General features: G+C 38.9%; 1 protein-coding gene across 3 annotated transcripts in view; it reads right to left on the minus strand.

Annotated features, from left to right (window-relative positions):
* KDM4C (lysine demethylase 4C) overlaps positions 1–27,069 on the minus strand; it is a 226,921-nt gene that overhangs the window by 34,266 nt on the left and 165,586 nt on the right. For all 3 annotated transcript variants that reach the window (XM_063129271.1, XM_063129270.1, XM_063129269.1), the window contains 2 exons: positions 25,234–25,342; positions 802–987 (listed from right to left, as the gene is read on the minus strand). In XM_063129271.1, coding sequence (XP_062985341.1) covers positions 802–987; positions 25,234–25,342 — 295 coding nt within the window. The remainder of the gene's footprint in view (positions 1–801; positions 988–25,233; positions 25,343–27,069) is intronic.

Raw genomic sequence — 27,069 nt, forward strand, 5'->3', positions numbered from 1 at the left:
CTTTTGTGTATGAAGAAAGGGAAAAGGGGCCATATGATGGCCATATGTCAGGGGGTGGGTCTTCAGGGGGGAAATAACTTAATGGTTCAGCTCCACATCACGTTTCTATCTGTTACTGGATGAACAGAGATCACTTGCCACCAAGAGGTCATTTTCAGCAGCATGCGTATTGTGACTGGTGTTCTGAACTTTGTATGTTTTCAATAGAGAAGTTTCTCAGAAGTGGGAGAATTATGGTCCTTTAATGACCACTCTGGGTCTCTTACAAACTGTTTATTTAGTTCTTCTCACTCATAGTGGGAAGAGACTGCTGACAATACAATGCTCATCCTTGCCATTTGCATTCCAGGTAGGACCCTACAGATTCATTCTATCCCGCTTCACAGTAAAGTCATGTCCAAAGGGTTTAAAGTGGTAGAGACTGGGTCCTCATTTGAGTAAGGGCTGTTCCTGGGCTCAGACCTTGTTGTGAATGCCAGAGCCCAGCTCTGGATCATAAGATATGAAAACAACAAAGGGATATCCTCGGACTACGTGCAGACTGCCATAGTCTCAATGTATCTGTCATAAAAATCAGTGCACTATTCTTTTAAGAAATTAACCACTGCATGTAACTATCATTCATTGCCTTTCAATTCAGTCCAAGTAGGCTTGGCATTTTCTCATTGTCTCATGATAATCAGGAATTGGTTATGGGCAGAAGTATTAATAGTGTGTAAGTGTGGGTTAATTGGGTTCAGTCTGGTAACAATAGTTTTGCTTTAAAAGAAAATCTAAATGAAATAAAATGTAAATCCTTACCACATTTTGACTGATTTTGTGCCTGAAACATGTGATGTAGACCACATAAGGCCAGTCATCTGGTTCCATCAGCACCCCTGCAGCATGGGCACATGTGACATGGAAAGAAGCTGGACACCGTCCATAAGAACATTGAATGCAGGCACCAGAGATTTTCTTAATTCTTTGTCGGCAGAAGATACATTTCTATAGACAAAAAACAGAATTCCCAATCAATTTGGTTTTGAATATCTGCCCAGCAGATATTCTGTTTTATCAACTAAGCCTAACACACACATCTGTGTTGTAAGACCACAAACATCTCTCACATGTGTTTTACAATGTAATCTAGAGAAGGCTAAGCTTAGCAACATTGTAAGACAGCAAGTATCCTGAAGGAACTATATAAATCAATGCATAATTAACTGCATGAATTCAGTAGGAAATTTCTCTTGATCAAACCCATAAACGGAAATCAGTTCTGCACAGTAAGAGACATCGGAGATTTAAAGCTGGTGTTGCAGTCTGCTGATGAAGCATCGGTGACATGAATTTGGGAAGGATCAATGCAAACCTCTTAGCTGCTAAAATAATGTCTGAATACATACAGAAAACAGTGCTGTCACATGTTCCAGTCACACTCCTAACTTTCAGCAAAGGGACTGCTCCATAATCTCAGAGTTCTCCAGCTTTATGGGCAGATAACTGATCTACAGTGCAGATTTTGCTGTCAGGCTCAATGCTCTAGGCTGGATTGGACACCTTAAACATTGCATAAGGTTTGCCAAGTCTCAGTGTGGAGATATATATACTCAAACCTGATTTCCCACCTGTTGGTCTTCAAGGTGGCTTACATACAAATGTTAGAACTATACAACAATAAAATAAAAACAGACTTAAAACAGAACTAAGATAAAAAAAAACCCATAAATAAACAAAATCAACAATAGCAAAATAAGCAGCAGCTAATTTTTAAAAATCTGTTCTATATTAAACCTATCAAAAGCTTTTGGAGGGAAAAACAGATTTTGATTGCAAACCTAAACATATTTATCGGGGAGTAAGCTTCACTGAACATTGCAAGCCTTGCTTCTGAGTAAACATAAATCCAATTACATTGCTATTTTGTCACCTAAAAGAGAGCAGAGTAGGTGCCAGGTGAATGTTTGTGGAGGGTATTATAAAATCGCGATGCCACCACCAGAGAGATCTATGCCCCTAAACTCTGAGGGCTAGAGAAACCCAGAACAGAACTTCAACTGACAACCTCACTACATGAGTATGTTCAAGGGGAAGAATCCCGTCTCCCAGATACCTTGATCTCAGTCCATTTAGCACTTTATAACTTAATGCGAGCACTTTGAATTGTTCCTGAAAACAAGCTCGGAGTTAGTGAACAACTTATAACACAAGAGCGTGGATTACTGTGGCAAGATCATGTTTTCCGGCAGAGAGAAACTGCAGCTGATGTGCCAAACAACCTTGCACTGAACCATGGCATTCATAAACAGGACTGAGAGGCGGTGTGGTGTAACAGTGAAAGTGTTGGACTGGGGCTTGGGAGATCTGGATTCTAGTCCCCACTTAGCCTTGAAGTTCACTGGGTGACTTTGGGCCATTCACTGACTCTTAGCCTAGCTTACCTCACAGTGCTGTTGTGAGGATAAAATGTAGAAGAGGAGGAGAACCATGTAAACCACCTTGGGTTTCTTGCAAGAGGGGAAAAATGCAGGATATAAATGTAATAAATTAATAAATACACCTCCGAGCTGTAAACCATGATCCTTAAGAGGAAGTACAACCCCATTCAGAACACACTTCATGGTCAATTCAACCATCTACCAACAGCATCTCTTTCTTAACTGGATTAAGTTTCAACTTATTAGCCCTCATTTATTGGGTAGCCAATAGAAGGATAAACATAAGTCAAGTAATAAGCAAATCTATCAATTTATTAAAAGATCTTATCCAAATTTATGGCACAGGAGGGACTTTATTAACTGGGGATAAAGACAGTATATTTGGTTTACCACATTGACAGAGACAATGACATGCAACAGCATTTTTAGGTCAAATTGTATTGTTTTATTGTACTGAAATTAATTTAAACGATCTAAATAATAATTTGATTGTAACTGACTTAATAAAACTCCTACATTTTCTGTTTGATAGAAAAGGCAAAATGTTTTTGTTACAATGCATTACAGTTACAATGCATTCTTGCCAACTCAATATGTCACTGAAAGCTGCAGTTATCACTGTTGCCTGCTGTTACTTTAAAAGATACGGAAATTTGTTCATGTCAGAAAAATAAAATCCAGTGGCCAAGATAATGTGTTATTTAATATTTTCTACTTTACTTATTCACAGCAAAGATAATATCAAACATTCAGTAATCAGAACTCCTAAAAATAAACTACCACTGTTTGAGACAAGACTTAACTGTCCTGCAGATTTCCATTGACTGCAGTCAAACTACTTCAAAGACAGGTGATGGAAACTCCCTTTATGGCTGCATTCAGACAACATGATAGTCTATGGTGGGGTAATAATCAACTCAACAGTTGTTTATCTATGAGATATTCCCCACACAACATGATAATAATCAACCATGGTGTGGATTAGGATCAGTACCTCTAAAATAAAAAAGTTCTCTCCATGAAAGGTTTTTCACAATATTTTAGCATATTTTTGAAGGGAGACTGGGAGTTGCCCAACCCGCGGCGCAATAAAGAACCAATAAGCTGCTGCCATCTGTTTCGTCCATTTCAGCCCAAGTCAGGGGATTCTCAGACCTCCTGGCCACACTTGGGGCCGCTAACACAAAGATTCAAATAGACACCTTCTGTTTTAAGTCCCAAAACTAAAATGTTATACGGTAGCCAAACACCAGCCAAAAGGGCACTGAAAGTAGTACTGAGATTTACCTGGAAGGAGGCACACACAGCTCTAGATGTAGATAAGTAAGTTATTAAGATGGGGAAAGGAGAAAGGAATAAAATTTTATACAAAAAAATTACAGCAAACCTTTGAATCGATACCCAGGCAAAATAACAAAACACTACCGTACGTAATTCTATCCTATATATTACTGAAATAAGCCAGGGTTCAAGAATGCACAAGCCATCACCAGTTGGTACACAGGAAAGTTGATACAAATAGGTAGCTCTTCGTCTCCCTTTTTATCTTCCAGCCTCTGGCAACTCCTGCAGCCAAACCCAGGCTAGCTCCAACACTGCTCCCAGACCTTGAGAGGGAGGAGGAACTTTCTCACAGGAACCCAGCTGAAACCATTCGGCCAAATTAATAAGGCCTGACTATGTTCTTGAGCGCTGGAGCTGCCTCAAGATAACAAATTCACAGTTGGTTACATCGTTATGTGCCAGCAAGACTTGGCCCCTTGTCCAGGGCAGCAAGGGGGAACTTCTGGATATGATCTTTCATTCAAAGTATCCTGCCTAATGTGCCATTCTTCACAATATTTATTCTAAAGCCATAGAAATGGGACTTTTGAGAGGTGTAGAAAAAAGTTGCCACAATTTGCAATATTTACAGTTTATGTATCAGTTGTTACAGTACTTTATATAAACAAATTGATGTGGCTTTGTAGGAAATACAGAGCTGTAATTCTGAATATTTGTAAATAATCATTAAAGAAAAGTAAATGAATCCACATTTCATCTGGAAAATCTATTTAAGAAATCCCAGCAATACCATGCTCTCCTCCAAAGCTCCTTCCTACTTTCAGAGCTGTTCCAAGTCTTCGATGATGCAAAAGCATGCATGAAGCATGCTTTGGGCAGCCACATCAGCTTCCTCAATGTGCTAAAGGGTTATGAGAGGAAGGACCACCACAGTATTGCATAGGGAATGAATTTTCGCAGTAGATGCCTACTAAGATGACCAAATGCAAGAGAGAGCAGGGCTCCTGAACTTTTAATAGTTGTGTAGAAGAGGGATTTTCTGCATGATAAGTTGAAATTGCCTCTTCCACACAACTACAATTTCCCTGTCCTCTTTTGTATCTGGACACCCTAATGCCTATACACTATTAATCCGAAACTACACACACACACACACACACACACACACACCCATACTACCAATTGGATCTTTTACCAACTGGAATTGTATTGTATAAAACCAGCAGCTGGTCTGGAAAATAAGATATTAATCTAATATCAGGAGGTACGAAGCAGGTCTACTGTGAATGATCTTTCATTCAAAATATTCGGCCTAGAGTGCTACTATGGGTCCTGGATCTATAGCTGGGTATCCCAAAGGTGTAAAGATATATCGCAAAACATCACAAAAAGTAGCAAGATAACTGAATATTTTTCTGTTTGTCCCCTTTTGGGTATTCTTCAAATATATCAACTTTATCCAGGGCGACATGAAGGAACAAGTGAGGGCAGAAATCTTGTTAGGCCTGAATTTTTGAACAGTTCCCAGAAACATTTTTATATAGTATTCAGTTTCATCTCTGTATTTACTACAAAACATACATATGTGTGTGTGTGTGTGTGTACACAAACAAAAACATGCAGAGCAAGACAGAATATTAACCATTTAGTAACAGCCAGCAGTTTAAAACTGATTGACTGAGATGCAGCCCTGAAAGGATTAAGTTCTGAGCAATATCCTACAAGCAATTTACTTTACTGAGGAAAAAATGCAAAGAATTCTTTATCACAAACTGGGTGCCTGCGTCTCTTAACCAATAAACCTTCCATCCTTCTGAGACTAGCTAGCCTGCCTGCTGATATCAATAAGCTAAAAGATAAATATTTTCTTTTCTCCTACAAACCTCAAAAGAGATAATTTAAATTAAAAACACACACACCCCTCCCCACCACCAGAGATGGGAACAGTCCTGAGACAGTCAGTCACATTTAAGGCTTGCATGTTCAAATATTTAGAAACAGAAATCTTGTCAAACTCAGACAGAGAATTCTGATGGTGATACAAATGCTCGTATCAAAGTTTCATCTACCTTGAGGCTGGCCTACCGGCATCTCAACAATTTGCTGCAATGTGTCTTAAAGATTGAAAACAGGAATGGACCCCAGTCCCTATGCTCTGGGCAAGAGAAGGTCGTGGTCAATTATGTAAGTGAATACTCTCTGCCTCTGGGTGGGAAAAGGTTGCACTTTTGAAGTATATGGATAATGACAGGGGACACTGCTTCTTATCTGAAGTGAAGCCATCGCTGGTGTAAATTTTGCATGAACAATTTGGGCAACATGGCTTAGAAATTCTCTAGTAAACCACATCACTCATACATTAGGCTCCAAGAAAGGAGACTGCATGAACTGCTAGTGTTGAGCAACTCATGGAGCATCAAATATTATTATTATTATTATTATTATTATTATTATTATTATTATTTATTTATTTATTTATTTATTTATATAGCACCATCAATGTACATGGTGCTGTACAGAGTAAAACAGTAAATAGCAAGACTCTGCCGCATAGGCTTACAATCTAATAAAATCATAGTAAAACAATAAGGAGGGGAAGAGAATGCAAACAGGCACAGGGTAGGGCAAGCAGGCACAGGGTAGGGTAAACTAACAGTATAAAGTCTGCACAACATCAAGTTTTAAAAGCTTTAGGAAAAAGAAAAGTTTTTAGTTGAGCTTTAAAAGCTGCGATTGAACTTGTAGTTCTCAAATGTTCTGGAAGAGCGTTCCAGGCGTAAGGGGCAGCAGAAGAAAATGGACGGAGCCGAGCAAGGGAAGTAGAGGCCCTTGGGCAGACGAGAAACATGGCATCAGAGGAGCGAAGAGCACGAGCGGAGCAATAGTGTGAGATGAGAGAGGAGAGATAGGAAGGAGCTAGACCGTGAAAATTATTTTCATGGAAAACAATCCAGGCATAGAGCATGTAGTTCCCTTATTTCCCCTTGATTCTTTTTGCCCAATGGGGAGAAGACACATTATTTGAGGAGGGTTTAAACTCCAGTTCAGAGAGAATCACACATTCAAATAATCATGCACACTGTGATCAGGGGAACAAAGAAGGGGCTGGGAGAAATCTCACTGAGATATGAACATCAGTGTGGTGTAGTGGTTAGAGTGTTGGTCTGGGACTTGGGAGATCCAGGTTCTAGTCCCCACATGGCCATGGAAGCTCACTGGGTGACTTCGGGACAGTCCCTGACTCTCAGCCCAACCCACCTCACAGGGTTTTTGTAAGGATAAAATGGAGAGGAGAACCTTGTAAAGCTGCCTTGGGTTCCTTGTCAGAGGAAAAAAGGCAGGATATAAATGTAATGTAACAAACAACAACAACACATGAGAAAGAAAGAAATTCAGCAGAAGGGAATTAGTTTTAAAAATCGTAACTTATATTATTACAACCATTTTGAGTCTTTAGTTCGCTGCACGCACTGCAGTTTCTTTTATGGTGCAATCCTATACATGTCTACTCAGAAGTAAGTCATAGTGAATTCAATGGGGCTTACTCCTAGGTAAGTGTATATAAGACTGCAGCTTTAAGCAATACATTAACACAGCATTTAATGTGGAGAAACATAAAAACCAGAACAAAAAATATGTCTCGATGGAAGAATTTTTTTTGCTGCGCACAAAATGTAGCAATGGAATAGAAATTTTCTGCAGGTTAATACTCATTAGTTTCATTGGTGTTTTTTTCCATCTTCCTGAAGCAATATGACATGGGTCATTTGCTTCAGCCATCTATGCTTTATTATCCTATAGACATCTTGGCCGTATCTTACATCTATCACATATTTGCCCTCAGATTTTAGCATGTAGAATCATAGTTGACCATAGACTGTATTATTCCATTAAAGAATTCATATACTAGAAATGTTTGGCTTTCGAAGATCCACCAAGAAAAATTTCAAGGTGAAGTATTCAAAGTTCCTGTTTGGATGAGACTGCTGAGGACTACTGAAGGAAGAGTGTAAATAAAACTCTGAACTTTCTTAAGGATTTCCCCAAATTCCAAAATAGCCTGAGTGTGATGAGTGGAGATGGTTGACCTTTGGGCCCTCCTAATCCAACAAAAAACTAATGAGATAAGAGATATAAGTACAAAAGTAGCAGAATTCTGACCAATATTATGTAAAAATCACAACAGTCCTACAAGATAATAGTCATACTTGCAAAATTATGTTTTCCTTTTGAAGGCGATATAAATAGATACTGATGTACTCAGAGTAACAGATGTTCACTACCAGATGAGGCTCTGTATAGTAACCTGCAGCTAGTCAAACTGAAAGATCAACACACATCACAAAATCGTACAGCTAGGACTTTTCCCCCTGCTGCTTTAAGAACCGTAGAAGAAATTTCCAAGCAATATAGTTAACCAACAATACTGGTATAAAAAGTCACAGCAAAGACAATCAAAGCTGTAAATGGAACAATGGGAGAAAGAGAAGTCCTTTTTGTTCTGAGTGAAGTGGACTTTGAGGTTGAGTTTTACTTTCAGGGCTGCTGCTTTGCATATTTTTCCAGTGTGGAAAATGTATTCATCCATCCATCCATCCATCCCACACAAAAGTCTAATATAGCTGCATGTGAGAATAGTGAGTAGTGTTTTTTTTAAATTACAATGACACCTGTGAGAGTCACCACATCATTATTCCCCTATGTGCACTCTCAACAATACAGACATACATCTTTTTCTTACACAAGTTTATCTTCATGAAAATATATCATGTATGATGTTAACATAAGACCAACAGGCTTGAATGCATAAGACTTAACTAGTCAGTATTCCTAGGGTCAAATAAAGATATGTTCACCAATAGCAATTAGTTGATGGCCCCGGGATGTGTCAAATCCAGTGTACTGCAGGGCACACGTACACTTCCTCGAGTCTATTTTACTGTAATTATGTGACCAGCCCCTCCTATATGCTGCTTGCATGTCCCTCTTGCTGATGGGTTTTAGCATACTATAATTGGGATGCGGGTTAATATTTTAGAAAAGTTTGGCTCCTAATAAGGTGATTTTGTAAATTTTGGAGAGGTATGAAAAAAGAAAACACAAGTTACGTTTCCATTATCTTTCCAGAATAGCAAGTGAAGGAGATAATTGTGCCTCTCCCTCATGGTTGGGATTCATAGGCCCCTAATGTGGGGAAACAGTACCAGCCCTACCATAAGGCAAAATGAGATGGCTACCTCAGGCAGCTGGTTTGGGGGTTAGGAAAGGGCAGCAAATTGTTATCTAATTTGTTGTTGCTGTTGTAGTAGTTTTCCTGCTAGGAAGGGAGAGAGGAGCTTGTGGGATTTTGTGCCTCAGGTGCCAAAATAACTTGGCTGGCCTTGGATACTATGCACCTTAACCAGGGCCAGGGGTAGGGGGACATTACTTCCTGCAGCACCTCAGGCAGCAAAATATTTGAAATTTAAAATGCTGAACGCCTTTGGCGTAAGACCAGGGACCGGGCAGACTTTGACCATTACAAATTTGTACTCTCCTCTTTCTCTTCTGCCATCTCACTGGCCAAACAGCAGTACTACTCAACGCTGATCCAGTCAAATGCTAGGCATCCTCAGCGGCTCTTTGCATCCTTCAATTCTCTTCTGAAGCCTAATCCGCCATCTCTCCCCGCCTCTCTGTCTGCTAATAACTTTGCCTCTTTTTTCAATGCTAAAATCCAAACTATCCGCTCTGATCTGGCCAGCTCTGCTCCTCTTCCAGTTCCTGTTCCTCATTTGTCAGCTCCTCCTGCAAATTTCTCTGCGTTTCCTTCGGTCTCTGCGGATGAACTGTCTACAATACTGCGCTCTTCGAAGCCTTCCACTTGTTCTCGTGATCCGATTCCTTCTCGCGTCTTTATTAATCTTACTCCTGCTATCCTCCCTTCCTTGCTACATATTATTAATCTCTCTCTGTCCTCTGGTTCATTTCCTTCTGCTTTTAAACATGCTACAGTCTCTCCCATTCTCAAGAAACCTACTCTTGATAGGCTATCTCTGTCTAACTACCGACCTGTCTCTTTGTTGCCGTTTGTTTCAAAGATCCTGGAGCGTGCGGTCTACTCTCGCTGTCTTGACTTTCTTTCTAGTAACTCTGCTTTGGATCCATTTCAATCTGGATTCCGTCCTCTGCATTCCACCGAAACAGCCCTTACTAAGATCACCAATGATCTCCTTACTGCCAAGTCTAAAGGCCATTATTCCGTTCTTATTCTCCTTGATCTAACTGCAGCCTTTGACACGGTTGATCATGATCTTCTCTTAGATTCCCTTCATGACCTTGGATTTTGTGGCTCTGTCTATAACTGGTTTGCCTCCTATCTAGTGGGTCGCTCTTTCAGCGTGTTGACTAATGGCAGCTCGTCTTCCTCCTTTCCCCTTTCAGTAGGGGTTCCGCAAGGCTCGGTGCTTGGCCCGTTGTTGTTTTCCTTATACATGTTGCCCTTGGGCAAGCTTATTCAATCTCATGGCCTCCAATATCATCTGTACGCCGATGATACACAACTATATCTGTCATCTCCGGAACTTTCTCCTGATGTTCACGATCGTATCTCGGCATGTCTTTCAGATATCTCAGCTTGGCTGCTTCATCGTCGCTTGAAACTTAACATGGCAAAGACTGAATTGCTTGTTTTTCCTCCTAAACCTTCTCCTCATCTCTCATTCTCTCTTACTGTCAATGATGTTACGCTTACTCCGGTCAAGGAAGCTCATAGCCTTGGCTTTATATTCGACTCCTCGCTCTCCTTTATTCCTCATATTGAGGCAGTAGCTAAATCTTGTCGATTTTTCCTGTATAATATTGCCAGGATTCGATCATTTTTGTCTGTCTCTTCTGCCAAGACGCTTGTTCATGCGCTGGTTATTTCACGGTTGGACTACTGCAACCTTCTTCTCTCTGGCCTTCCTTCTTCTCACATCAGTCTGTTGGTTTCTGTTCACCACTCTGCCGCAAAGATCATCTTCTTGGCTCGCCGCTCCAACCATGTTACTCCGCTTCTGAAATCTCTTCATTGGCTTCCAATTCACTACAGAATCCAATATAAACTTCTCCTGTTAACCTTCAAAGCTTTTCACGGTCTAGCTCCTTCCTATCTCTCCTCTCTCATCTCACACTATTGCCCCGCTCGTGCTCTTCGCTCCTCTGATGCCATGTTTCTCGCCTGCCCAAGGGCCTCTACTTCCCTTGCTCGGCTTCGTCCATTCTCTTCTGCTGCCCCTTACGCCTGGAACGCTCTTCCAGAACATTTGAGAACTACAAGTTCAACCGCAGCTTTTAAAGCTCAACTAAAAACTTTTCTTTTTCCTAAAGCTTTTAAAACTTGATGTTGTGCAGACTTCTACTGTTACTTTCTACTGTTAGTTTTACCCTACCCTGTGCCTGCTTACCCTACCCTGTACTTGTTTGCATTCTCTTCCCCTCCTTATTGTTTTACTATGATTTTATTAGATTGTAAGCCTATGCGGCAGGGTCTTGCTATCTACTGTTTTACTCTGTACAGCACCATGTACACTGATGGTGCTATATAAATAAATAATAATAATAATAATAATGACTTCTCCCTCTATATTACCCCAGAAGCATGGGAAATACTTACACATTGTTGTGCCCAACCCTTACTGGAATTGTTTCCCCCTCTGCCGTGCAGCTGTCCCCACATCTACTCTGGAGGGCTGGGGGATCCTCCAGAGCAGATTTGGAAGGAGTGCAGGGAGCTGCAAGGGAGAGGACAGTAACGAGAAGTCTGTTTGTGCCACAAAGTGTTTCAGTGCTTCTCTATAGTATGTGAACCCAGTATAAGATGGCTCATATAAAGGAACAATTATATACATTTATATTTATCACTAATTTATATTAAATAGTTTAAAATGCTTTAAGAAAAATCAAAATATTCAGTATTGGGGATTGTGTTCAATTATGTTCTGTCGGCTGGTATTTTGTTTTTTGATTCAGTATAGCTTTCAGTCCTCATTCTTTAAAGCAACAACAGTGACTTCAGCTTTGTTGGCTGTGTGGTCTGCTGCAAATGTTTGACAGAGTTGCCAGCTTTAAGACTATTCCCTACAGGTTCTTCTGCCCTGGAGGTATTTGGAGCTAAAGCTTTGAGTAATCTGGTGCTGGGAATGACAACTGAATAATGAGCTGAGCTGGAAGTAATCAGGCAAATGCCTGCACTGGAGGTGGCTTACTACTTACAAATCTTTCAGCGACCCCAGAAGGTGCATTCTAGAATCATTTTAATGAACTGGATAAAAAGCAAGGGGGGGGGGAGAGACTTCTAAAACTGGAAGTGACGATTAAAAAAAGTCCACCTTTTCTACTACTGCAGCTATCAATGCCATTTTTTTTTAATGCCAAGACCTGTGATTGACTAGACTGCTCCAAGAGATGTTTCACGACTGTGTCAATTTGATTAGCTATGTTTACTTCTTCCCATGATAGACAGAATAAATATGCACTTCTGCAGATTGTCAATGCCTGGAATGATCATACAGGCTACAGTTTGCAATATTTCCAGGCTCCACAGATATGAACTATATGTGTTTGTTTAGATCATTTATCTTCAGTTTAGGATTCTAGCTGGTTCTACATTTTGTTCTGGCTGGTGGCAGTTTCTCATAACCCATTTTCCACTCAGGTACAGATTCATAAAATGGGAATGAAGGGCACACACGAGTATAAATCATATTTTCCCACTTGGTGTTTTAAAAGGAGGAAAGCCACAAGTCCTTGGCTAATAATAATAATAAATTTATTACCAGCCTCTCCTCTGGATCGAGGCGGGGAATATCACTAAATACAATACAATACGAAGGATAGACTTACCTTCCTTTCAACAACTTCTTTCCCCTAAATGTTACTACTTTCAAACATGAACTTGATATATTAAAAATGATTATGTTATGACATCCAGTGCCCAGAATCCTCTGCGCTGTGATCCCACCCTTCCCAGGATCCACTACTGCACAGATAGTGCACAAACTGCGCTGCAGCATCAGCAATGAGATTCTGCTGCCTGAACGTGTGTAAGCCAGTATGTCAGCACGTAAGATCTGGTCATAAGATAGGAAAGCTGGCTCAGTCCTTTGTACTACATTTTCCACTACATTAGCAAAGCTATAAAGCCGTTTTGTGTGGCCATCTATAAACTACAGCTATAATGTTATAATTCAGTATACTAGTTTACAAATTTCATCCAAAAGTATTTTTCCTTCTAATTCAAATGCAGTGTATGTTTTGCTGTGAAAGAGAAATATTAGTATTTTACAGCCACAGATAGCAACTTAGGCTATTGTAATATCTACAATTACTCACAAGGCCAAAGGTTTCCCCAAGGCACTGAAGTAGGTTTTGATAGATCTATTAAGTAGGCTGACTTTGATCTTCCAACTTCATATTAAAGCAGCTTACAATCAGAATCTTTGAGGACTGTCTGGAACAACAATATTTCCTCAGGACCTCTCTTAGTATTAATACTGGGTAACCAAAAGTTGAACAACTTGAAGGCAACAATTTTGTATTTTACGCAATCTTTGAAGTCAAGACACTTCCTCTTTAATGTGTTTAACTACAGATGTAGCAACTTAATCATAGGAATAGCAGTTTCAAAATCAAGATCAATTATTATTTTTGCTTTGAGCATCTCTTTTCTATAACAATTTATTCCTGAGTCTTTTATCACCTAAACCTATCAGCAAACAAAAGGATTTAAAAACCTATGGCCAACTCAACGTTAAAATCTGTCATGAACTCTGGCTATCATAACAATCAGAATTGTTCAAATACCTTCCTGATATAACTGCTAAATGGAAAATACCTGTATCACCAAATTATTTAATCATTTAGAGAAGGATATTGTGACTTTCAAAACAATAATTAATTAACTTTTGTGAAAATAAATTATCCATAGAACCTGATCTGTGTTTCTCCAGAAATGTTTTCTAATGTTCCATCTTTATCAGCTCTTCGTAGAAGCTGACTTTTGCTATTTTAACAGCTAAAGAAATTACAGGTTTCTCTCCTATCCAAACAATTTTAATACGCAGCATGATTCCTATTTAACAGGCTTTCGGCAGATTCCATCCACCCAGGGTACAATGAGTTCACAAACTTTTCCAGACAGACTCTTGAGTGCCTTCTCACTCAGGCACCATCCCTAATCAGGATTTTGCCCACACAGATTCTCCAGCAAGGGTAGATCTGGCACAGCTGCTTGCTTTAATAGTGCTGATCTGACCTTTACCTAGTTGGATGCCTGGAGATGCAATTTCATTCAAGCATCTTCCCAAGGGAAGTGCTGCTCCCTTCTAGTACATCTTAAGCCTGCTCACCTGTCTTGTGCTTCAGGCTTAGTTCATTAGCACCCACCTGAAACCAATTAAAAACTCTTGCTGGTCTTCTCCTCTGGACTCACTGTTTCTACCCCAAGGACAATCTCGTTCCATAATGATACAAGAAAATTCTAATAAATACATACTGTAAATGCTCTACAGAAGTCTATGCATTTCAGAAGAGACTACCATAATTGCCTAATAGATACAATTTCCTGCACAACAGAAGCCACTTCATGCAATAATTCCTGCTGTGGGAAAAAGTTCTTCCCTATTGTATGAATACACTCTGTTGTATGTAATATACTAATGCATTTTGAGCATACAAAAATCCATTCAGTAATATTTACATGCAGTTAATACTTAAGATTCACAAACTATGGGGACAGCCACTGTGTTGCTACATATTCCACAAATTCAAGAGAGATGTTTTTGTAGTTTTCCAACAGAAAGTGTAGGTTTCAATTTTCCCTCCAGAGGCCAATCCACTCAGACTTGTTGAGTCCATACTCAACAGGGAGCTGCAGCCAATCACAGCCTCTTGATGAGCATCCCTGTATGTAGCACGTTTGCAAATGTGTTCATTGGACCCACACTTTACTTTTCTATGTAAAATGTCTTAGCTATACAGCTAAACATGTGATGTGTGGAGTATTCCAGAGACAGATCCTTTTAAAAGGTAGGTTTTGTAATACCAGAAATTGCTACAACTGTTGCACTTTCTACCATAGTGTTTTTACTCAAAGTATTCTATTGCATTCCTAAGACTGATGATGACAAGCCATTAGTGATGGGAGAGCTGCATAGTAGCGTTTCAAAAGACAGACCTCTTGTATATTTCAGTTAAGTGCAGAAGTTGTTATCAGTGCAAAAGGATGGATTGGACGGGTGTGAACAAGAAGGAAAACTATGAGAATCTGTTGATGAAAACATGCAACATAATTATATTTTAAAATATAATTGTCCATCTGTGATTCTTTTCATCCTAATAGGATAATAGCGGATTATAAATAAATATTCTAGTTCTATGCTGGTTACTCCCATATTTCAGTCTTCCCAATCATTCATCATATGCTTCAAATTTCATACAGATTCGAACAAATGTATTTAGGTTTGGAGTGCAAACTATTCTTTACCTTTAAGCTATTTGAAAATAAATGTTATAATTACATTAGATTCTTAAGAGTCATTATTATGTAGTGGGCCATGTGTGCCACCAAAACCAAAAGTTAAAACAGTGTACAGATTTTCTGACTACTTAGAATGTTTACTCAGACGCAAGTTCCTTTGAGTTCAATGGGGCTTACAGTGCAATCCTTTGCACGTCTACACAGAAGTCAGTCCACTGCGTTTAATGTGGCTTACTCTGAGAAAGTGTCTATAAGATTGGAGATTTACTTCCTGGAATGGAGCCCAAGTGCCTCTGTATCGAAATGTGGGATTTTGTTACCATTTAAACATGTATTTTTGAGCAAAGAAAGATACATAAAATCAACTGAGACAATATCTGTCTGATGGAAATCTGCGATATGAGTGCAATTTTCTAAGAGTAAGACAACTCACAAAGATATGTGGTATGTTGATTTTTATAAAGATATCACGGGCTGATTTATTACATTTCAGAACACTTAGAGTTTTGAGCATTAAATATGGGTCAAGAATCTCTAAACATGTCAAGAAGTGGCATTCATTAAAATAAATCACACAAAATGACACTTGTATTATAAGTTATGACACTACCATGGCCCTCATAAATAAAGAATGAGAAACTTTCACAGGAAAAATATTTCCCTGTACTATGCTGCATATTTTGACATAGTCAATTCATCATTGCAAAAGTCAGACAAAGCAACGTCTGCTGTAGTCAGGAAGCTCATTACCTCATTAAAAATTATAGTAAGCCTAGAACTCCACTTTTTCGGTTATTTATTGTTGTTAAACAAAATCTCAAATAGGGAAGGGAATAATCACTGTTCAGTTTCTGCACTGAAATTTGAACTTGCTTTTTAGGCTAGAGTTGAAGAGCAAAAGGATAGTTTTTTATCCTTTTGTAAATATAGTGTAACTAACATGACAGGAGGTATATAAATCTACTTCATGACTGGGATGAAACCTAGTGAAGTGCATATGTGCAAAAGCATTTCCTGGAGTGATCCCAAAGCAGTTTACTCAGATGCATGCATGTAAATCTAAACACAGGCACCTGTAACCTGGTCTTCCATGAAAAATTGGCCTAGTGAATACAGTCTATGCAAAAAAACCTTGGTGAGCTAAGAACTGCTTTCAGGAAGTTTATGTCTGAGATATATATATATATAAAGTAACAAAGAAAACAACTTAAATTAAAGTTCTTAGGAATGCAGTGGCAAGGAAGAAATGAATAGGGAGAGACCTAGGCCATTTCTACACCTGCCTTTTTTCCATGGATCATCCCAGGATCATCCCTGTACATGCAAAATGACACACAGGGGATCCCGGGAGCAGGCAGGGGTGATCTCTCCATTTTCCTGGGATAATCCTTAGGTGTAGAAAGGACCCTAGTTAAACTTTGTCACACCAAAAGGGAGGGGGCACTGCTGACATTCCTTAAATTTACACCCACAATAAATGTTATTTGAAGTTATCGTCAATAGTTTCATTTGTTAAAACAATGCAAAAAAGCAATGCAAACAGAACGAATTTGGTACAGAAGTTAGTTAATCTCTCAAATGTCTAAGAATTGTCCTGTCATATCTATATAAGGATGAGAAAATCTATCAGGTTTATTTTCAGTCAGTTTTTCATTTGACCCCATTTTCCCACTGACCTGCAAACAATTTAGAACAAAACCCACACAAGAAAATGTGTATTTTTGAAAGCAATTTTCTAAATGGATGCTTTTTTCATGGGCTTTGCTTAAAATGCAAGCATTTTCCACCATAGGTTAAAATACACATTTTCCAGTTCTATGCACTGTTCCCTAATATGGACATTTTGTGCACGCATTTCTGTAATTTGAGCTCCATGTTTCAGAAATTGCAGATTTGGGAGTGCAACTGCACTCTGCTTTGAGTATTAGTTCGGTGAGTGCAAATTAGGCATATTTGCATCAAAATATGAATTGAATGAAAGTTTCACCCACCCTTATATCTATGCTGAGTTTAACAAATGACATATATTCTATCTTGTTCTGCACTCTTCCACACCCTGCCTTCCCTTATGTCATTATACCCTGTCCTTGTGCCTGTTCATCTCTATTCTACATACGCAGCCTGGTCTTATAAACGCTTACTCAGGCCTTTCTCTTTTGTTTCCTAGAATTGTATACATTTCCAATAATGTAAATTGCCTGCTTTAGGACTTGCACAGTGTTTCCCCTCCCCACCCCACCCCAATTATTTTCTGATAATTCAGAGGCTCTAGAAACAGAGAATACCATTTGCTCCTCCCCTCCTTGCCCTCCCAAGATCTGCTCCAGAGGGGCCCCCAACTGCCTGAAGCAGATTTTGAGGGCATGCAGGAACAGGAAGAAGGAAACGGCTCCTTCCCATTCCACTGACGGAAGCTGTTCTATCAGTGAGATGAATTAATTGGACTGCACCACACATCCAGTAACTCTAGTTGTTGTTTCTTTTGCAAAGTGGGAACTTATACAAAAATATTTCTCATTTACATTCTTGTTGTTGCTGGCTAATCATTTTAAAACTGCTCTCTAGGGGTGTTTCTTTTCGTTTTTTAATAAAATACTTTTTTTTTTTTTTTGGTTACAAGGACTATCACATTTCTGACTAATTTTACGAACGGTGTTTTTTAAATGCAGTTCCTTGAGGAGAGATAGGCATGTGTAAACACACCTGTTTTGGGTATTTCTTTAGTACATATTTATGATGGAAGGAAACTTCAAAATAGCATAATACTGTATTTTTAAAAATGTGCCGTCAGCAACAGTTTCCTCTGCTATCTGATAATATGTTAGTCACAGTTTTCCAGTAACAAAGGTGTGGAACCAATCTGTTAGTAAACTAATTCACTCTGGATATCACTCAGCAATATTATCGGTATCTGTCGCAAGTAGGGGCAATATTGGCAAGCCTGTAATGGGAAGAGCACTTGGCTATCCTGATCCAGATGGATTGAAACAGGATTTAAGCATTTAACCTACGCTTGCTGCATCAAAAAACATGATAATGTTTCATTATTACTGGACAAGTTTACAGAATAAGTTACATACTTAACACCAGCTACCATAATTACTGATTATCATAACAATAGCTAAGAAGCAGCCATCATCTCTTCACTTTTTTTTTATTTGTTTTTCAAAACCAGAACAAACAAATCGTCCTTTGTATTCCGATAGTATTCCCAGTCCTATGCATGTTTATGTGGAAGTAAGTCACACCATTTTCAATGAGCTTATGCCCAGGTTTAAGGTACATATAATTGCAGCTTTAGGGTTGCAGCACCATATTTCCCTGGCACAGGAACCATTGAACTTAATGGAACTTAATTTTGACTAAACCTATATAGGATTGCACTGTAAGTCTCCTTAATAATTGTTTCTTTCTGATAAATTAATTATTTGTTAATGAACAGGTTACATTAGTCATTTAGATTATGAATTCTTGGGCTGATGTGACTATTGATTTCTACAAATGATCTTTACAGATTTTCAATGGCTTTAGTAGCAGCCAAAGCATCCATGGCAGTTAAGTCCAGGAGATAGGCTCAATGCCTGTTCTGGATGGGGTTGCACTCCCACTGAAAGATCAGCTTCGTAGTTTGGGGGTACTCTTAGATCCATCTCTGTCGCTGGAGGCTCAAGTGGCCACGGCGGCTCGGAGTGCCTTTTACCAGCTTTGGCTGGTTCACCAACTACGGCCTCTCCTGGACAGGGATAGCTTGGCCATGGTGGTACAGGCACTGGTAACCTCAAGATTGGACTATTGCAATGCGCACTATGTGGGGCTACCCCTAAAGCTGCTCTGGAAGCTAGAGCTAGTGCAGAATGCTGCAGCTCGGCTGTTGTCTGGAGCTGCCCCTTTCCAGCATGTAACTCCTCTGCTGAGGGAACTGCACTGGCTGCCAATTCGCTACCAGGCCAGGTTTAAGGTTCTTGTACTTGTGTACAAATCCCTAAACAACTTGGGTCCAGGATAACTGAGAGAGCGCCTTTTCCCCTACCAACCTGCCCGGTCACTGAGGTCATCTGAGGGCATGCCCCTGGTGGTTCCACATAGACCCATCCTCTGATTTGGAGTCCACCAGGAGAAGAGCCTTCAGTGTGGTAGCCCCCCTCCTATGGAATTCCCTGCCTCTGGAGATCAAGCAGGTGCCAACTTTGCATTCCTTTTGGTGCCTCCTGAAAACATCATTGTTCAAGAAAGCCTTTCCTTAATGACCAGCCACAGTTCACCTTTCATTTTGCTTTTAAAAACCTATTTTAAGGTGTTTTATTCTGTTTTTATTTAATTTTATCTTGTACAAGAGCTCTGAAATTTTGAATAGGGAGCGGTATATAAATATTGTAAATCATCATCATCATCATCATCATCATCATCAAAGCTGGGCTTTAACTTGGGGTGACCAGCTTATTAGAAATTAATAATATAAAATGAAGTACACAGCAGAGAGAGAAAATCCTTTAGGGTACACTCTTATGCATGTTTAGACAGAAACAAGTCCTGCAACTCCCAGCATGCCCCAGCCAGCCATGGTGACTGAGGCGTGCTGGGAGTTGTAGGACTTGTTTCTGTCTAAATGTACATAGGATTGCACGCTTATTCTATTGTAGGCTTCTTAAAAACGTTGTTTAGTAATTCATTTTAGACACATGCATAGACAGTCATACATATGGCTCCACACATAGGCACACTGAAAAAACAAACTAGTAAAAAAAAATTAGAACAGGCATAGCAGTTCATACATTTAATAATTTTTAGATCATTTGAAGTCTAGAATACTTCTAATGGATTTTTTCTTTTACAAAATTCCTTGTGACTATGGCATTCTCTATTCAAGAAGGAATGATTCTTAATATTATTGCTATGTATCCACTTTCACAGATTCAGGTTTCAAAAGTATTCATAGTTATAGCAATTAAAAAAACTATTTTATACCTCTTTCAGTATTATATACAAAATTGTCAGTTTGCAATAGGATCAATTTACAGAAACAGATAATTCTGACATTAAGTAGATAATGCTTGTAATGTACATTTTTTAGATAACTGCTTATTAAAATCCTATATGGATAGCAGCAAAAAGCTGTATGGTAAATTATATTTTGTGCATGATTATAATGCATCCATACATTTTTAACTGACATAATAAATTGTGGTGGGTTAGTCAGCTATTGCATCATCTATACTTTAGCAAGACTCTAATTGAAAAAAAGAAGAAGCATTTACTCTTCATCAAACTATTTTAATCATTTTTAAAACATGGTAGAAATATGGTTGTACACGCCTGACTGTTCTCCCCTAAAACAGAAAATGTATGGAAGTCAGCTAGTTAATGCGTAAGTTAATGTTCAGTATAATGACTTTCCTTGATTTTACCGCCTGCAGCAATATTTTTTGAAATGCTGAAAGTTAATCAATACTTGCTTACATTTCAAGAATTGCATGACAACACTAGAATGCATCACTGTCAAATATTTTTTTCACTGCTAGAAAAAAGGCGCTCTATAACCATTCTAAATTTTATACAAAATAATTTTATTGTAAAATTAGATCAAAATAAAAGGTAAAAATTGTTTAGTTCTAGTTTTAGATTTTAATATTAAAAAGACTAAAATGCTTACACCTTTATAGCTAACCCATTTATCAATAATTCTATTCTCTATACTGGCACATTTCAGTGAAATTTCTGTTTTAAGAATTGATTCACCCTTTTCAAGGATCAAGACTATAATCTTTGGCTTTCAAGCTTGCCTTCAGGTGCAAACTTTTAAGCATATAAGTTTCTACATATACTACTTTAGCCTTAACCAGAAACTGAAAGGCTTTTAGTTCAGTCATCATTGCTGTGTAATTCCATTTTCAATAAAATGCTTCTCATTCAGAATATACTCAGGCTTATATTGGATTCACTTCTCAAATACAAATTTGAGGTGATCAAAAGCCTAAGGGCAACTCATTATCTGCAACTGTTTGAAAAAAAATAGATTTGAAATGTAAAAATAATAGAAAGCTATATGGAGGAAAAAGCAAAGGCACTGTCTGTCAGGGCACAGACAGAAGTACAAATCCCAGTATCATTTATTCCACTGAAAACCAAGGGGAAGGAAGGAAGGAAGGAAGGAAGGAAGGAAGGAAGGAAGGAAGGAAGGAAGACATAATGAGAGCACAATCAGACTCAGAGGAATCTTTCAAAGTATTACTTTAGCTACAGGTCTCTGGACATATATGTCCATATCAGCCATCATTGCACTCTTCAACATTCTGTATTGGGTGTAATTATATGCTTTTGACAGACAGCAGTTCAGTCTATCACACAACAGTTGTGCTAAACCAGCATGACAGTGGTGTCTAAACTCTCCCAAGACTGGGGAGGGGCTTTTTTTAATTGCCTGGAGTTTGTATCATTTATTGTCTAGTGTAGATACATCTTTCCCCAACCTGGCATCCTCCAGATGTTTTCAGCTACAACTCCCATCAGCCCCATTCAGCATGGCCAATAGTCAGGTATGCTGGGTGTTGTAGTTGAAAACATCTGTAGGGCACCAGGAAGGTGTAGAACACTGCCCACAACCTGTCTGTTCAAATTGCGAATTGCAGATGAAATTATAACAAAATGTTGATGCATGCCATCAAGCTGCAGAACAGATAAAATTTGCATGAGAAATAAAAAGAATACAAATAGAGCACTGCAAGACATGGAAGTGTAGCAAAGGGAGGTGAAGAAAACAGGTCCTTTCTTCTGCCCCTTTCCTTCCTCTACCTCAATGTATTAGCCTGCACTCCTTCCAAAGAGTAGACTGACTGAGGGTAGAAGAGCATGTGCACCCCATAAACTGTAGGATTTCAGAGGGGGATGTCGATAGATGGCCCTAGCCCCCAATGTCTACCCTTAGTCATCCATACAAGGCTGATGGAAAACAGAAATATGATATATAATCAAATGGTACGTAAAAACCTTAAGTAACTTTATCCAGGTAAAGTTAGTAAATAAACCAGAGTGTCCTCCCAGAGTGCAGGACACGGAATAATGGGCTCAAGTTAAAGGAAGCCAGATTCCAGTTGGACATCAGGAAAAAACTTCCTGTTAGAGCAGTACGACAATGGAATCAGTTGCCTGGTGAAGTTGTGGGCTCTCCCACACTAGAGGCCTTCAAGAGGCAGCTGGACAACCATCTGTCGGGGATGCTTTAGGGTGGATTCCTGCATTGAGCAGGGGGTTGGACTCGATGGCCTTGAAGGCCCCTTCCAACTCTGCTATTCTATGATTCTATGAAACCCATTACCTAGTTGCAAAATTATATCAATGCCATGGATTTGCTTTGAAAAGAGGAGGATATCAAATATATTTTGTGGGATGTTGCAATTTATCACTATTTTAACAATAATAATCTATTTCTTATCTATATCTAGAGAGGGAGATGAGCCAAACAAATACACACATCATTTTACGCATGCTTTATGACCTCACTGTATAATTTCTTAACAGGCAAACACACTTTCTAAATGTCTTGCTACTTCTTGGTAATAAGTGCATTAAAGAGAAATGTTAGCTGACACTTCACAGCTACATGAAAAAGGAATAATTCACAATTCGGTTTTGCATAGCCATTCTTTGTTCCAGTAGGTTGGTTGTGGGGGGTTTTTAAGAGCTCTTTGGAAGGGCCCCCAACATTGAACTTAATAATTATAATACTGTTTAGTTGTATTAGACCATTACTTTAAACTTGTTTTTCATTTTTTTTCTATGTGCATATCAAAGCTTCATTCAAAACATATGGGATTTTATGAAGATGGATGCTGGCAATGTGAGAGTCCGAAACATATGAACTGTGTATTGCTTGAATAAATAAAAAAGCTGTTTATATCCTTTTCATCCCCTAAGGGATTTGAAAACATTAGATATTTAAAAAACCCAAAATATTATTTTTGTTGTACATGGTCCAAGCAGACACTTCATGTGTATAATAAACATCTGTGCTCATGATTTGAGCAATTGTCAGCAATTTCCATGTTTTAAGCGATGGAGGACTCATATCTCAAAGATAAATTGATACATGAAATGAGAACAAGCATATAGAGGCTATATAAATTCTAGTACGCAATGGTCCATTTAGGTTCAGAAAATGTCTTAAGAAGCAGCTTTACTCAGGGGTAAAAAATTTATTGGCTGGACACAGTTTATAAAGAAATCTAGAGAACAGAGTTCTTTCCTGCCTTTCAGAATCCACTTGCGTTGTCAACTGTTACTCAGTCAATAGTTATAGAAAAAAAGAATCATCGCTCTAGCTATTATAGTTTTCAATAAAATATACTTTAAAGTTTGCCTAGCAACAGCAGAGACTGAAACACTGTCTATTGTCTGACAGGATTATGACATCACCATTTAGCTCCCCAGCTACAGCTGATTGATCTGCAAGGTGCCTTGGCTTCACTACCAATAACTGCAGTCTGTCCCCACACACTTAGGATTAAGTAGCAGGGATGCTGGGGCAAATGGCATCTTCTTTGCAGGTGAGAGTAATTCCTGAAATTCACCCAAGCCTCTCTGGCACCTCCGTTTGGACTTCAACCAGAATGCTCTAAGAAAGGATTTCCACCCCCCATGTTCACTCAGATTGAGCTAGCAAGTGAAAGGAGCTTCAATCCATTCACCATCATCACTACCCATTTACCATACAAATCTTTCCATCAAAATACTTCTTAAAAAAATGCAAGAAACAATGTCAACAATAAAAAACGTCATCAAGATCCTTCTGGTGGTAGACTGCACTGTGACAGGGAGGGACAACCCAGGTTGACAGGACTAGGCTCCTGATGTCTTTTTCACATGCCTATTCAAACTCTTGGAATCTTTCCCATAGGGCAGTTGGTGCTAGGTGGCCTAGTGTGGGGAATGGGAAGAGTCCAGCTGAAATGGTCTATGACAGCCTTCCCCAACATGGTGCCCTCCAAACGTTTTGGACTTCAATTCCTATCAGCCCAAGCCAGCATGGCTAATGATCAGGAATTCTGGGAGTTGTAGTCCAAAACATCTGAAGGCCACATGGTCGGGGAAGGCTGGTCTATGAGATCTTCACCTGCCTGACTCCTGCTAGTATATAGTCATCATGCTCTGATTCCCATCTTTTTTGCTCCTCTCCGCAGAATTCCCCCTGCAACATTAGAGTCAATCAAGAAATCAAATTATACACCATCTTGGTTTCTCTTTTCAGTAACTCCTTTCAATCCCTCTTTCTTAATGCTGCTTTGTACCTTCTGTTCTCCATCACTCTCCCTCCTCCCAGGGTCCCTAGAGATGGGAGTAGGAAAAGGAACAGTTCCTTAGTGTCTCCCCATGTCCCATCCAAATGAGGGCTGCAATGTTTTCATTCGCAAAAGGCCTGGCAAAACCTTTCTGACCTTCCAAAAATGACAGGAGATTGATTAGGAAAACTGGGGGAGAGACAGTGAAAGATCAGCTCAGTAAAAGTAGCTGGAGAAACAGAGCCCCCATCTTCTTCTCAGGTATAAAACTTCAACTTGTTCACCTTAAGAACTTGACTGGATTTTGGGCCTGACAGCTAGTGGCAGTGCTACCAAAAAGACAGAAAAGAACAGACTGATCAGCTGTGGCTGGGGATGCTAGATTGTGATGTCATAATCCTATCAGCCAATGGAAGATGTTTTGAGTCTCTGCTGTAGCTAGACCAAAGTTAAAGTTCGTTTTTTGGAAAACTATGATAGGTACAACAACTATTCTTGTTCCTCTACCTCTTATGTAATTAAATGCAATTATGACACTAGTACAGATATTTGAGAGTTAGAAATCCCCAATAAAATATCATTATTTTGGGACTGATAGTGCAAAATATTAGTTCCCACAAAAAAACATTAACTAGCATTTAAAAGCAGAAGTAATTGGGCAATCTTCTGCAACATAAACATAATTTATGAGGTTTATTACACATTTCAAATTTTCACATCCATAAATTATATATTGGAATGGACCATAACTGCTCACCAGTTTTAATCTCTGCAAAGGTATCCTGCTTGTGTCTATTGGTGTCCTCTCTGTGACATTACCAAATCTGACTTCAGGAATAGCAATTGCACACATGACATGAGCCCACCTGTAAATAAGAGTAGCAAACACAGAAAGAAATGCAAGTGTTAAAATATTAAAAGCAAGAGATTAATGTAGTCATTTCTCCCCAGTATTTCTCAAACTTTATGATATATAAAAATAACTCATCTGCTTAATAGTTTTAGATCTGTAAAAGTTAAAAATTTGCTTTCAAACATGCCCTTCGTGATCTCTCAGCCAGAGAAATCAAAGGAAAGTGTTGCATTCTATTTAGCATTTTCTTCATCTATATTTCAAGTCTGTTTACTTCCGTCAGCACTCCATTAAGAGATGTTTGATACTTCATTAACATTTAACTAAAAAACTAACTTCAGAAAGATTGTAATAAAAATTTGTAACTAATTCAGGATTGTTGGCAGCTGTATTACAATTAATCAGTATAACAATACTAAATTTGAAAATTAAAAGAGGGGTCAGAAAAATACTTGCGTACATCCTCATTCAATGAATCTTGACACATTTATTTATTTAATAGATTTGTACCCTGCTTTTCAAGGTAAAAACATTCATAGGGCTCGTTCAGATTACACTTCAGGCTCTGTGGTTAGTGAAATTGTGGTTCTCTGGAGTTAGCACTAACCACAAGCTATGCTGTCACACATAACACTTTAAGCCATGGTTAGAGCCACTAACCCTGCTGCAGACGGTCTGACTGTGGTTACTGAGCGAGCAGGGTTTAGCAAAACACACTGCACAAGATACCTTAAACCCTGCTGCTTAACCAAAAGCCTTAACCAGCAGGGTTTAAAGGTGTATTCTGAACAGGCCCATAAAGTCAATTACAACATGCTTTAAAATGCAAAAATAATCAAATCATAAAAATATTCAATTGATAAATCATTAAAATAACATCTAATCACCATATGTCCATCTACAGAACACTGCCCAACAGTTGTGGACTAAGTACCATAATTCTGCATCAAAAAGCTTTCTATTTTATTTATTTATTTATTTAATTACATTTATATACCGCCCCACAGCCGAAGCTCTCTGGGCGGTTTACAACATTTAAAAAATAGTAAACATTAAAAGTATACAATTTAAAAAACAACAACAACACACACACATAAAAACAGTATAAAAACAACAGTATCCATTTAAAAACAACAATTGTGGGGTCCATTAAAAAATTCTATCAGGCCAGTTTACACTCTCCAGGCACTGGAAGAAGCCTCAGGCTTTCATTCTTCCTCACCCCATGTAGAAAACTTTTGACATGCATGAAGGACCCCAGCCATGCCATCGCCCCAGCACATTTTTGCAGCAGATATGTATACGTTGAATGAAGTTGTGAGTTTGTTGGTGAGCAAAAAAGGTGGACTTCACAGAATTTCTATGTGATGGAGGATAGTCACCTACAGACTTATATAGGCTAACTGATATCTTGACCCTGTGGAGAAGAAGGAAGAGCAAGGGGGACAGGAGCAGGCAGAGGAAACATCAGGGCCTGCTCCAGTTCATCTCCCCTCCTTTGGAAGCAGTACAATCCAATCAGCCCTGCTGCTGATCTACTTCATTTCTCTCTCTCTCTCTCTTTTTCTCTCTCTCACTTTCCCTCTTCCTTCCCAAACTCCTTTTCCTTGTGTGTCATGTCTTTTTTAGATTGTAAGCCTGAGGACAAGGAATATCTTCTTTGCTAATTGTAAGCTGCTACAAGAGCCTTTTTTGGAAGAGGAGCAGGGTAAAAATATAATAATAATAATAATAATAATA

This window comes from Elgaria multicarinata, chromosome 6 (assembly GCF_023053635.1).
Source record: "Elgaria multicarinata webbii isolate HBS135686 ecotype San Diego chromosome 6, rElgMul1.1.pri, whole genome shotgun sequence".
Lineage (NCBI taxonomy): Eukaryota > Metazoa > Chordata > Lepidosauria > Squamata > Anguidae > Elgaria > Elgaria multicarinata.